The sequence below is a fragment of the Populus trichocarpa genome, chromosome 1 (assembly GCF_000002775.5).
Source record: "Populus trichocarpa isolate Nisqually-1 chromosome 1, P.trichocarpa_v4.1, whole genome shotgun sequence".
NCBI classification, from domain to species: domain Eukaryota; kingdom Viridiplantae; phylum Streptophyta; class Magnoliopsida; order Malpighiales; family Salicaceae; genus Populus; species Populus trichocarpa.
Genome location: NC_037285.2, coordinates 31968821 through 31980647, shown reverse-complemented (window position 1 = coordinate 31980647; position 11827 = coordinate 31968821). Strand labels below are relative to the sequence as shown.

Here is an 11827-nt window from a genome sequence, read left to right as displayed (position 1 = left end):
TGGTCTTCTTTTTCTTTTAAAAAACTCCTTTTCTTTCTTCTACCTTTTATAAATGAAATATATATATATTAAATTGGAAGAATATGGAATGGACAGACTTCAATTTTTTTTGGAACTATTTGATTGCGTGATTTTATTTATGGCAAAAATGATAATGAGAAAAACAATCGATTAGTTTGTTCAACGACATGGAATAAGTTGTGTATAACTCTTTTTAGTAACTTAGTTATGTAATCTGCGTTCCGGCGCAGGTTGAATAAATTTTTTTTGAGCAAAGTTAATGTGCAGGTTTGTATTCATGTTTTAAAGATGAAAACCAATGCTGAATAATAAAAAAAAATAATATGGAATGATAAAATAAAAAAAATAATTAAAAAAACAATGACAATCCATGATAATCTATTAAGCCTGTAATTCAAGCCGTTTGACCAGAAGCAATAAACTTTTAAAAAAACTCGAAGCCTAATATTCAATTAATTAAATATTGAATGATGACATTTAAAAAAAAAATCAAACATATAAATAAATAGCAATTATAAGCTAAAAAAGCTTGCCCGCTTGGGTCAACCCACTAAACTCATATGTCAAGTTATAAGATCAAAATAATCCGAACTGAAAGGAAAACGAGGAAAATCATGAACTCAATTAAAAAAAATCATTGTCGAATCATGAGAAGGAAAAAAAATAACTGGTAAAAAAAATTGATGTCACCTCTTTTCCCGGGTCATTTGATCGAAAGCACCAAAACATGAAAAAACCACGAAGGCTCCCAACAAATTAAATATTGAAGAATGAGTTTTTTTTCACAAAATCAATCACACAAAAGAATCCAAAAGAAAATAACAGTAATTCAAAGAAAAAAAAAGTGCAAGCCCACCTAGGATAACCTACCAAACACACGGGTCAGATCATGAGATCATGGTAACCTTATAAATAGGAAAACAAAAAAAACCAAGAATCTTATTTTTTCTTAAATCAACATCGAGTAATGAGATCGAAAAATAAAATAAAAAAATAATGTGAACCCATTCTAGCTTGATTTTTTTTTTAATTCATCATTCATTTCTTAGCTGTAAGAAATTTACAAGGGATGTATTATTTACAAGCTTGCTAATAAATTTTATCCTAAAGATTTAAATGAACAAGAGATGTATTATTTGAGATCTTAACTGGAGCATTATCAAATTGATGTGATTCATCATGAGAGCTTTCAGAATATGTCTATCATTTCTGAATTATGTCGAGGATTAGCCGAAACAAATAAGTCGCATCACTATCATTTGAATGACAGGTTGATTCGTCTTGTTTTGATTTTGCCTGTTTCCACTGCCAACACAGAGTGTGCATTTTCAGCTATGAAACATGTTAAAACTGTGTTTCGTAATAAAATAGAAGAGGAGTTTTTAGCAGATTCTATGATGATTTACATTGAACGAGAGCTTGTTGAATATATCGATTCGGATTCGATCATAGATAAATTATATTCCATAAAATATCGAAGGGTGCAACTTCAATAACATAATTTTTTTTTATTTAAAATTTTAATTTTTTATGTTTATATTATATATTTGGATTGAAATTTTATTGTTAACTTGATAAATTTATATATATAAAAGTTAATGATTGATCTTGAAAAATAATTTATATAAATTTGCTTTGTAGCCCATGATAGAAAAAATTACTGGCTCCCTCCTTGCATATCAACGATGAAAGAAGACCTAAATAAAGAAACAAACACAAACAAAGATGATGAGGATTTCAGTGCATTGAAATTGTACTTTGATCGGACATGAACTCATGGGGAAAAGACCGATCAGTCACAAAGTTATCAAGGATAATATTGTTAGTCTAGCTTTCGCCATTGGAGACACTACATGTTCAGCCCTCACTTGGTTCTTTCGGCTTCTTTTAAAACATTCACATGTTGAAACTAAAATCAGAGAAAAATTAAGGAAAGTTTTATCAGTCAAGGAAGCTAAACCATCTCTCGTGTTCAGCACAGAAGATTTAAGTAAAATGGTTTCTCTTCATGCAGCTTTATGTGAGACACCGAGATTGTTTCCACCAGTTCCTAACCAAAGCAGAACCGCCATGAAACAAGACATTCTTCCAAGTGGCCATCATGTCAGCATTGGATACAAGGTTTAAGTTCACGAAAAACCTTTGAGGCTCAAAACAATATCCCAAAACGAATGTTACCCAAAATAGAGGGGAAAATGATATAAAAGGCCACTCTCTTCACCGTATCGTCATCAACATCTGCACTAACACAAATCCAAATTCATCAGAAAACACACTAGCAACCAATGGAAGAATTTAGCCTCAGTTGAAGGAAAACAAAAAATTCAAGAGAAAATATCATCTTCTTCTTCTTTTAATTCTCTTGAGGGTGTTACAATGTTGTTTCAAATGGTTTTTTATACTGAAAAAAGGTCAATTAAATGGGCTTTGAAAATTGTATAGGTTTTAGCTCTTAATATAACAGCTCATGACCCAAAAGTCATTATTGTTTTCTTAGTTGGGCTTTTTAATTGAATAGGCTTGCCCACAATTAAAACAAAAATAAAAATTTTGAAAACAAGTTTAAATTGATTGCATCTACTTGGTAATGGTAATGGATACCGCCATACATTATTTATTTATCAAGTTTGGAATATTTATAGTTAAAATAAAATAAAATAGTGATACACGCATATGATAACTATCTAAAAAATTTTATTTATTTAGATTGGTTCAAATCAAAATAAGAATAAATTATCATCCCTAAATCAAATTAAGAAGAAAATTTATAAATGGTCATCTTGACCTATTTCAAGAGGTTGTAGTTATAAACAAAAATACAAGCCAGGATTGCAACATGCATAAACTTGCGCATTTAGGTTTTACTTTTGCACTTTTTATTTATTTTATCCATCGTAATCTAATAGATGTTATCTGAACAGACATGTTTTTATGCATATTTCTGATATCTCAATAGACCCATTACCATAGAACAACCATCTACCTATCATTTATAGCTATTTATACCATTTGGTGGGAGGGCATGACTAGCTATATGGATTGATACATGATCTAGTCTTAGTTTAGTTTAATAAAAAAAACTCATTTGGTAGTTGATTCCGTATAACACAGTAAAAAAATTGGGTTAATCTATAATTCGGTTAATCTAGTAAAAAAATATTGATTTTTTTTAAAAAATAATAAATTAAAACGATATTATTTTAATTTTAAAATGATAATTGATCCAAATTACCCTACCTGATTAATATTTTCATGCCCGCACACAGTTTTTCAATTGTAAAATCAAGATATTTCAGATGAAGGTAACTTTGATATGGACTATCAATGATTTTCCTATACACGGAATAGTTTCTAGTTAGAGTACGTATGAAAAACTACCATATTTATATTGTATGAAAAATAACAAGGCCTTCACGTTAACAAATAGTAGTAAAACGTTATTTTTTTATTGCCATTAATGGTTCTTGCCAACGGATCATAAGAGTAGAAATAATAGAAAATACTTATTTGTTGGTAGAGTTGAAAGAGATGTTGTATCGCCACTACCATCGGGTGAAGAATTGTATGACTTGATGTCAGAGCATGATGACATTGTGTTTGGTTTTCAATTTAGTAAGCAGAAGTTTCTTGGTTTTGGTTTGACCCATAATTGGATAAAGCGAAGTATTTTCTGGGAGCTTCCTTATTTGAAAACCAATCTTCTCCGCCATAACCTTGATCTCATGCATATTGAAAAGAACATGTTTGAAAATATTTTCAACACGCTTATGGACGTGAAAGGGAAAACAAAGGACAACATCAAGGCTAGAATGAATATATGTGTTTGTCAAAGTAAAAATATAGAGTTGGTTTATGATGGGTCATGGGTTATAAAACCCAAAGTTAACTTTGCCTTAGATAAGAATGCACAGTTATTTGTCTACCAATAGCTTAAGAGTCTGCGTTTTTCTGATGGACATGCTTTGGATATGTCAAGGTTGGTGAATTTGGATGATTGCAAATTGTATAGAATGAAGAGTTATGACTACCACATGTTTATGCAAACACTCATTCCACTAGATTACCAGGATTTATTGCCGACGGGGATATAAGATGCACTTATGGAGATCAATAACTTCTTTAGAGATATATACTCCAACAAGTTACAGACACAACACATGGAGAGATTTGAAACGAATATCGTCTAAACAATTTGTGAACTTGAGATGATATTGCCTCCATCATTCTTTGACTCAATGGAGCATTCAATATAGATGGATGTATCCATTCGAGAGGTTAGGGATTACACATGCATCGTAGTTAAAAATCTATTGTTTTTTTAATTCAAAATATTCATTTAATTTCATGCATGTAATTGTTCAACCTTAAGAGAAAAGTAAAAAACAAGGTGCATGTTAAGGCTTTGATATACAGGGCTTATATTGTTGAAGAGGTCTTAACATTTATCTTGTACTATTTTGAGCCTCACTTGATAACAAGAATCAATCGCGTTCTACGACATGATGACGATGAGGAAGTACCTTTGAGTGAGAACTTGTCAATATTCTCTCATATTAGATGACCCATACCAAAAAATACTACGAGGAGAAGATATATGACAGAAATAAAATTCAGATAAATGTATAATTATGTGTTACTTTATTGTGATGAACCGAGACCTTTTATTCAGTAAGTATATATATAACAAGTCGTTACTTTTGAACAATTTATCTCTTATACTAATATAAACTGATAGATTGTTGAATTTCTCGTAGGCAATATCATCAATTTTTATTGTCCCAACACCCACAGCTGACTGAATTCCAAATATTTTGATTATAAAATGAATAATTTTCCACGTGGTTTAGAACACATGTAAGGAATGTTTAATTATTCTTATCTCTCAGTATACTTAATTTCATTACATATTTCTCGTTAATTGTGATGGATATTTAATTCTTGTATCAAGTTTATCAATTGGAAGAGAATGTTGGTGTTACTTTGAATTTGCTAAGTCTAGGTCGTGAAAAAAAATGTGAAATGCTATAAAAGGTATTTCATCAATGGACATATGTCTCATACTGAATAGTATAGTCAGGATAGCAAGATATACAACAATTGGGTTTGTGTTAAGAGATCGACTTTTAATGAGTTTGAAGTTGACTATTATAAGAAGTTAAAAGAGGTCATTGAATTGCAATAACATAGCGAGTAGAATGAAGTCTTTTTATTCAATTGTTATTGGTATGATATCACTGGCAAAGGAATTAGAGTAGATTCTTATCATGGTTTGGTTGAAATTAAAACAAAGACTAGACTCTACAATGTTGATGATGTCTTTTTTTTGTCAATCAATGCAAGCAAGTTTATTACACATACACTCCTTTCTTTAGAAAAGATTGTTCAAGAGTTGATTGATTATTCGTACTAGAAACAAAACCCAAGGGTCATATCTAGGTTGTTTAGGATGGCAACAATGAATTAACAGTGAGAGATGATGTCTTTCAATTTGATGAGTTAGTTGATCCATATCCACTTGCTCTGTCTAATGACTTAGAAGAAAATTTGAATTTTCAAGTTATCGAGAATACTTTGGTTAATGTTGACGTTGAGGAGTTCAATGATATTTTGAGAACCAGTAGACATACACAAGTTAATAAAGATGATGATAACGATGGAATCAACGTAGAAGATTCCGATGGAGTTGACAAAATTGAAGAGGAAGAAGAAGACAATTCTGATTAATTTGCATAACACGAATGTGTAATGCCATAAATTATAATGTAATGACAATAACATTAATTTATTATTAAATGAAAAGTAAAAATTAATTTCATATGATTTTAATATTGTGCTGTGATTTTAAGTATTTGTAGGATGGATAGATAAGAAATACATATATAATTTGATAATAGAAACTGTTGTACATCATTGGAAATATCGATGGACTGCAAAATACCAATAAGATACATTGACGAATTAAGTCCTTTAATTTATGTACATGCCTAAAGGAAAGTCAATAGCACATTATACGGACAATATCACTGCTAGATCTTCTAGCAGCGATTCTGATGACTATGAGTCGTTAGGTGCCGACCAATAACAAGTACCCGAGACACAAGCAGTCATGCTCGACATGGGCTCGTCGAGTGCATTGCTACCATGTAGAGAGGTGGTCCCTTCATAGCAGGATCTATTTTCCTGAAAGTACCGGGCTTAATGGAAGAATGACCTTTCAATGTAAGTTTGTTTTCCCTTCACAACGACATGTTAATAATTTTTCAAAAATTAATTTCAATTAACGAATGTAATTTCAGGTTTACAAACATTAAGGCTGCCAAAACCATAACATCGATGATGAAATCGTCGATGAAAATTTTATTATTTCAATAGATTCAGATTTCCAAACATCCTGAATAGAAACTTATGATTGATACATGGTTCAGAAGGTTTAAGGTTAGTGTTAACTTAAATATTTTTTTATGTTAATTTGGTTAGTTTATTAATATTAATGAAAATTTTCTTTTACAAATTGTAATTGCAAGGAAAAAATTGAATGGGATAGAGCTGGCAACTCCATTACAAGGAGGGTTGGGGAGAATCGCACTGCAGCTAGGTAAGATTAAAATCAAAATAAAGTTTTTTTTTATCCTTTTATTCAATTTTATTTTTCATTTACTAACAGATAATTCATTTGTAACATATAGGTTGCATGGGTTTTTTGTACAAGGCACAAAAGAAAGCAAAAAAAATGCAAAAAAAAAAGAGAGAGCTTCCAAGATGGAAGAACGTAGCGATTTAGAATGATTTCATATCGTCGTACATCTCAGAGGATGTGTGGGCAGAATATATCTAGCATGTGACGTCCAAACATTTCATGTGACGATCACACTCTGATATGAAGAACCAGGACCATCATGTTTACTGTTCTGTTACCACACACACACACCATCGACTCCATTCCATTCATTTCGCATGCGAAGTGGATTGTAAGATTCTTTTTTAATTACATCTATTTTTTATTTGTTGTTTTTTTATAAATATATTTAATTAACAACAATTTTCTCTTCCAAGCTACGGTTCTTGGAGGCGAGCAAAGCCCGATGGAACTTTTTGTCGAAACACACATGCGGATTGATGACCACCAATAAAGGGTGCATCAGCTCATGGATAATCAAGCTCAACACTTTGTGGTATGTTGGTTTTCAATTATTTTCTTCTTAAGTTAATATTATTTTAAATTTGCTAACTTTTTTCTTTAAGGATACATATAACACTCGATTGAAGGAGAGATACAGAGACGATCCTTTTACCCATCTGGATCTCAATCTGAATATGTGGTTGGAGGCAAGATCGTCTGGTGGACCCGATAGAAATCGAGTGTACAATTTCTCTAACACTATAGCTGAGGACTTGCAGACAACCCGCGGTGTTTCAACTATTGGGTTCTCGCAATCGATTTCAAGCACTCAAACTCCAGAGTTTGAGGTGATTTTAGACCAACGAGTTCAAGCTCGGACGACCCATCTTGATGCTAATTATAAACGACTCAGTGCTGAGACGACCGAACTTCGCTAGTTGATAATGGAGATGAGATCACATATAAGTGGTACATGTTCTTCCTCTTATTGGCTCTACGGTCTTGGAGAAGACCTACCTCCTCCTCCTCCTCTTCCAGTGCCTCTATTCTAAATTAATTGTATTTGAACTTATAAATGTTTAAATTTGTAATAAATATTTGATTTTTATATTATTTTATTTTATTTTAATTATTTTCTACTTCTTTTTAATAGAATTTTTTAAAAAATATATATTTTTAAATTATTACTGACGGGGTCCTTCGCTATTTTACTCACCGACAGAATTAGAGACAGTTTTGTTTGATGGTTATATGTCAAATTCACTTAGGGGAACATTGATGGACAAAAAAAATCACCGATGGAAATACTGACAGAATGAAGTGGATGAATTTTTTTTTTTTGCATCCTTTTGCCGTCAATAAATCCATCAATAAAATTATTACCGACAGATTTTCTAATAAACCACAAATCACCAATGAGAGTTTTTTCAGTAGACTATTGTCGTCCGTGAGCCCGTTAGTAAAATTCATGCTGATTGATTGATAATATAAATACCGACATAAAATCTAAAAATTCTGGTAGTCATAGCAGGACTCATGGGAGAAATACACCATCAATATCTCGAACCGATCTTCGAAAGGATATTCTCCATTCTTTACACAAGTTGGAGGATCCTTTTTAATTGTTTCTAGTCTGTAAAAAATGATGAATTCTAAGATTTTCGCTACTGTGTTACCTCTGTCCTGGCTTACCTGGAGGCTGGCTGGCTGGCTGGCTTATCTGCTAAATAAAGAAATCCCTTCTACAAGCATCGTGCTAATATTGGAATGGAAGTTATACACGAACTTAATGTTCAAAAGACTCTTTATGACTAAATTAGCCAATGCAAGAGATTTTTTTTTTTTTTTGGCGAGAGGAGAGGAGAACTGTAAAAGAATGTCATAGCTTGAGGCTCAAGGTTACAAACTATAGCCTCATCCCATAGGGCTTGTTGTTTTCCTTGCTGCGGAGCGTCATGGTTTTTGGTCCAACTTGTTTAGTGTTGGGGTTTAAAGAGATGGATTGGATTCCTTTAGACATTTAAGGTGACTGGTATCTCAGAATTGTGACGCCTCATATTTAAACATGAAAGGGAATTCATTGCACATGATATCTGTCCCCTAGTCAATGGAAGTCGACAAAAAATGGTAATATTATCAAGAAAAAAATGATGGTATTACGATGGCAGAATATTGTAAAGCAAAGGCAAGAAAATATAAAGCTGGAGTCCCACATCGAGAAAAGAGACATACAAAAGCTAGCCCTCATTTCTATAAAATGAAGCATGTCGTTAATGGAAGAAACCATGGAGCCGTGTGGTGAGCACAGAGCGAACTATTCTTTCGCCTTTTACTAAAGAATACCGTGTGCTCTCCATTGATAGCGGCATACCTCTATTTTTGAAGGGATTTTCCATTGCGAAGATCCCTAACAATTCAAGTTCGAAAACCTTGTTTCCAATATTTTAGTTCGTAAAAATCTATCCTTCTAGGTTTAAGAGAGAAGGTTGGGGGGGTAAAACGCAGAAAGTCGTGGCACACTAACTAAACAGAAAAATGAATTATCTTTCAATATGACTTCATTCTTGAAAAGAAGATGCATGGGATAAGAAGAACTGCATATATCAGCAATTCTTGCTGCATGTATAATGTAGCTGGACAGATTTTTGTAGACACATTGTTTTGCTTCAAAAACTTAACAGCGATGAATTTGGCTTTTGCCAATATGGTAAAGTATTACATGTGTTCTGTTTGCAATGAGTCAAAATTTTCAAATGAAATAATTGAAGAAATCAGCATAATTCTTGAAGATTGTATCACTAAAATAATGAATTTGCTGTCAGATCATAGCAGCAAATTGATCTTTAAGTTTCAGATTCTTGGGATCTCTCTAGTATGAAGATATTGCCACTGTCATCTCTCCCTATCCTCATGTTATCATCAACATATCTGTGTTAACCAAATCAAGGATCAAGTGCATTCTTCACAATTACCAAACTATGATATTAAAGTAAGTATGCTCTAACTAAATTCATAATAATGAATTAGAATGCCGAAAAGGATACGTGATCTCGAGCCAACCATCCGGATTGAATATGCTAAGCAGAAGATCGTAGTTTTTTCGAAACAGGTTCATCAACTGTCGTTGTTTTTCCACACAACAAAACAAAGAAATTTTGAAGTTACTGAAACATTCAGGATCAATTTGTGTTGCAGTCCTAAATGAAATGTTCTGCAAGAAAACTATAGTCTGCAGTTGCAAAACTACAATCACAGACTGCAGTTTCGAAATGTTAGCAAACGCAGCATATATTTCATTGCTCAATAGGTTTAGCTTTACCTGATCAGGGATGATAGTAGAACTTTCATAGTTTATATCAACTCTCTGAAAAAGATTAGATGAAGATTAGTACTCTGTCATCACTTGCAATTTCAATGAATTATGATAGTCATAATCAAAGAAAAAGCAGGAACAAGGGACCAAAATGTAAAGTGTTTACTGATTTAGACGCAATCTTGAAGGATGCCTCAATTGTCAGCTGTCCATTCAACAAATTCAATCCTCTAACATTGAAATTGATCACATTAACTGCTTTGCCCTCCATTTTTGCATCAGTAAATGAGGAAACTTAGTCAAAGACCAACAAAAAAATGAAGTAGATAAATTGCTTTTGACAAACTATGTATTTGCTGAAAAGAATAGGACTCATCAATCTTACTATACGCAAGAGGAATCTGATACCTTAGCGACATCAATGTTCTGGAAAAAGTCTCCCAAGGTGATAAAATCTCTCAATCCTAGCTTTGTTCTCTTTGAACCCAGTATAGTGATTGTACTGTACACAAGCTTCCAGCGACCACCCACCTTTCCAATTATAGAAGCAACACTTTAACTACCAAGTTTTCATCGGCACATTCACAACTTACATATAAGCTTATTGACTTACCTTCTCAAGATTTAGAGTAGGATCTGGTGTTGGATTTTGAGACTCTAATAGCTCCACCAAACCAAGAATCGCAGATTTCTTTGCAGATGGGACTCCAAAAATCCCTCTATTAATTACTTTGATCACATTTTAATGCCACCCCATTTCAGTATTCATTGCAGAATGCTCAACAAGCTCATTGTTGAGGGAATTAATGGCAGAATAACATGAGACTGAAAATTCAAGGGGGGACAGACATACCTTGGACTGCCTGGTAAAGGTCTGCTTTAATCTGTTCAACTTCCCTGTTATCTTTGTCATTTTCATTGATCTCCTTGTTATCATCAACTAATCCAGGGCTTTGTTCTGCAACTTTGATGGTGTGAATTGGCCTAACCCCATCAGCAATTTTTTTCCTCCTGGTCCATGGATGAATTATAGCTGGGACTGACCTGCTATGAGTTTTAAGCATCTTTCTCATTCTTGGTACTGGATGCCCCACTTGAGAAGCTGGATTTACAAGCTTAGAAGCCATAGAATCCAGTTTCAGAAACATGATAGGTGTTGCTTCTTTCTTGTTTAAGCCTGAAAGATAGAGCCAAGAAAATGGGATTTGCGGTATCTTTTTTTCCTAATGGGGTTTGCATCCTCCTAGTTTGTTGGTTTATGTGTCCATTTTAATTTTTTATTACAACTTGTATACTTATTAAATAGTTATATGAATACTAAACTATTGAAGAGCGGTGATTGATTAATAAGATTTAATTTTCTGCTTGTAAAAGCATGGACACCGTCCCTTCCCTGCCGTTTTGAGTCATCTTTGGATAAGATGTGTCTATGCACACCTGTGGTTGAGAATCTGAAATGGAGATATTGATTTTTTAATGTGTTCTTTTTAATAAATTAAAATATTTTTTATATTAATAAATTAAAATATTAATTTGTAGCTAAAAAAATTTAAAAAATTTCCAAAGCATATGTCTAACAGTTTCTATGGGTCTATTTGGATTGCAGTGCATCGCAAGTATAAACAAACACTAAGAAATTGTTTGGCCTAGCCATGTATTTGCTAAAAAATTTAAATTTTTTTAAGTTTAAAATTAATTTTTTAATGTTTTTAAATTATTTTGATATACTAATATTAAAAATAAATTTTAAAAAATAAAAAATATATTATTTTAATATATTTTCAAACAAAATATATTTTAAAATTAATATTTACCAACACACCAAACAAAAACTAAAGCAAAGTTTAGTATTACGGTTGCACATCAGTAAAATT

At 32.3% G+C, this 11827-nt stretch overlaps 1 protein-coding gene and 1 non-coding gene across 2 annotated transcripts; one reads left to right on the top strand and one right to left on the bottom strand.

Moving 5' to 3' along the window:
- The first annotated feature begins 8929 nt into the window (after positions 1-8929).
- Positions 8930-9046, top strand: LOC112326358 (U5 spliceosomal RNA). Its single transcript, XR_002979994.1, has one exon. It is a non-coding gene; the product is annotated as a U5 spliceosomal RNA (small nuclear RNA).
- A 174-nt stretch (positions 9047-9220) lies between these two features.
- LOC7492025 (fibrillin-5, chloroplastic) lies at positions 9221-11284 on the bottom strand. Its single transcript, XM_002300166.4, has 7 exons — positions 10807-11284; positions 10567-10682; positions 10362-10484; positions 10120-10218; positions 9960-10004; positions 9685-9758; positions 9221-9568 (listed from the first exon to the last, which is right to left on the bottom strand). The coding sequence occupies exons 1-7, from the start codon at positions 11099-11101 to the stop codon at positions 9484-9486; spliced, it is 837 nt and encodes a 278-aa protein (XP_002300202.4). The 5' UTR covers positions 11102-11284; the 3' UTR covers positions 9221-9483.
- Between the last annotated feature and the right edge of the window lie 543 nt (positions 11285-11827).

What these genes read in the sequence shown, in the direction of transcription:
- LOC7492025 (XM_002300166.4), bottom strand. Translation starts at nt 11,101, where the DNA reads ATGTTTCTGAAACTGGATTCTATGGCTTCTAAGCTTGTAAATCCAGCT. An exon ending in CCTTTACCAGGCAGTCCAAG is followed by an intron (nt 10,683 to 10,806) that starts GTATGTCTGTCC and finishes ATGTGATCAAAG; the next exon opens with TAATTAATAGAGGGATTTTT. An exon ending in GATGGTTGGCTCGAGATCAC is followed by an intron (nt 9,569 to 9,684) that starts GTATCCTTTTCG and finishes TGGTTAACACAG; the next exon opens with ATATGTTGATGATAACATGA.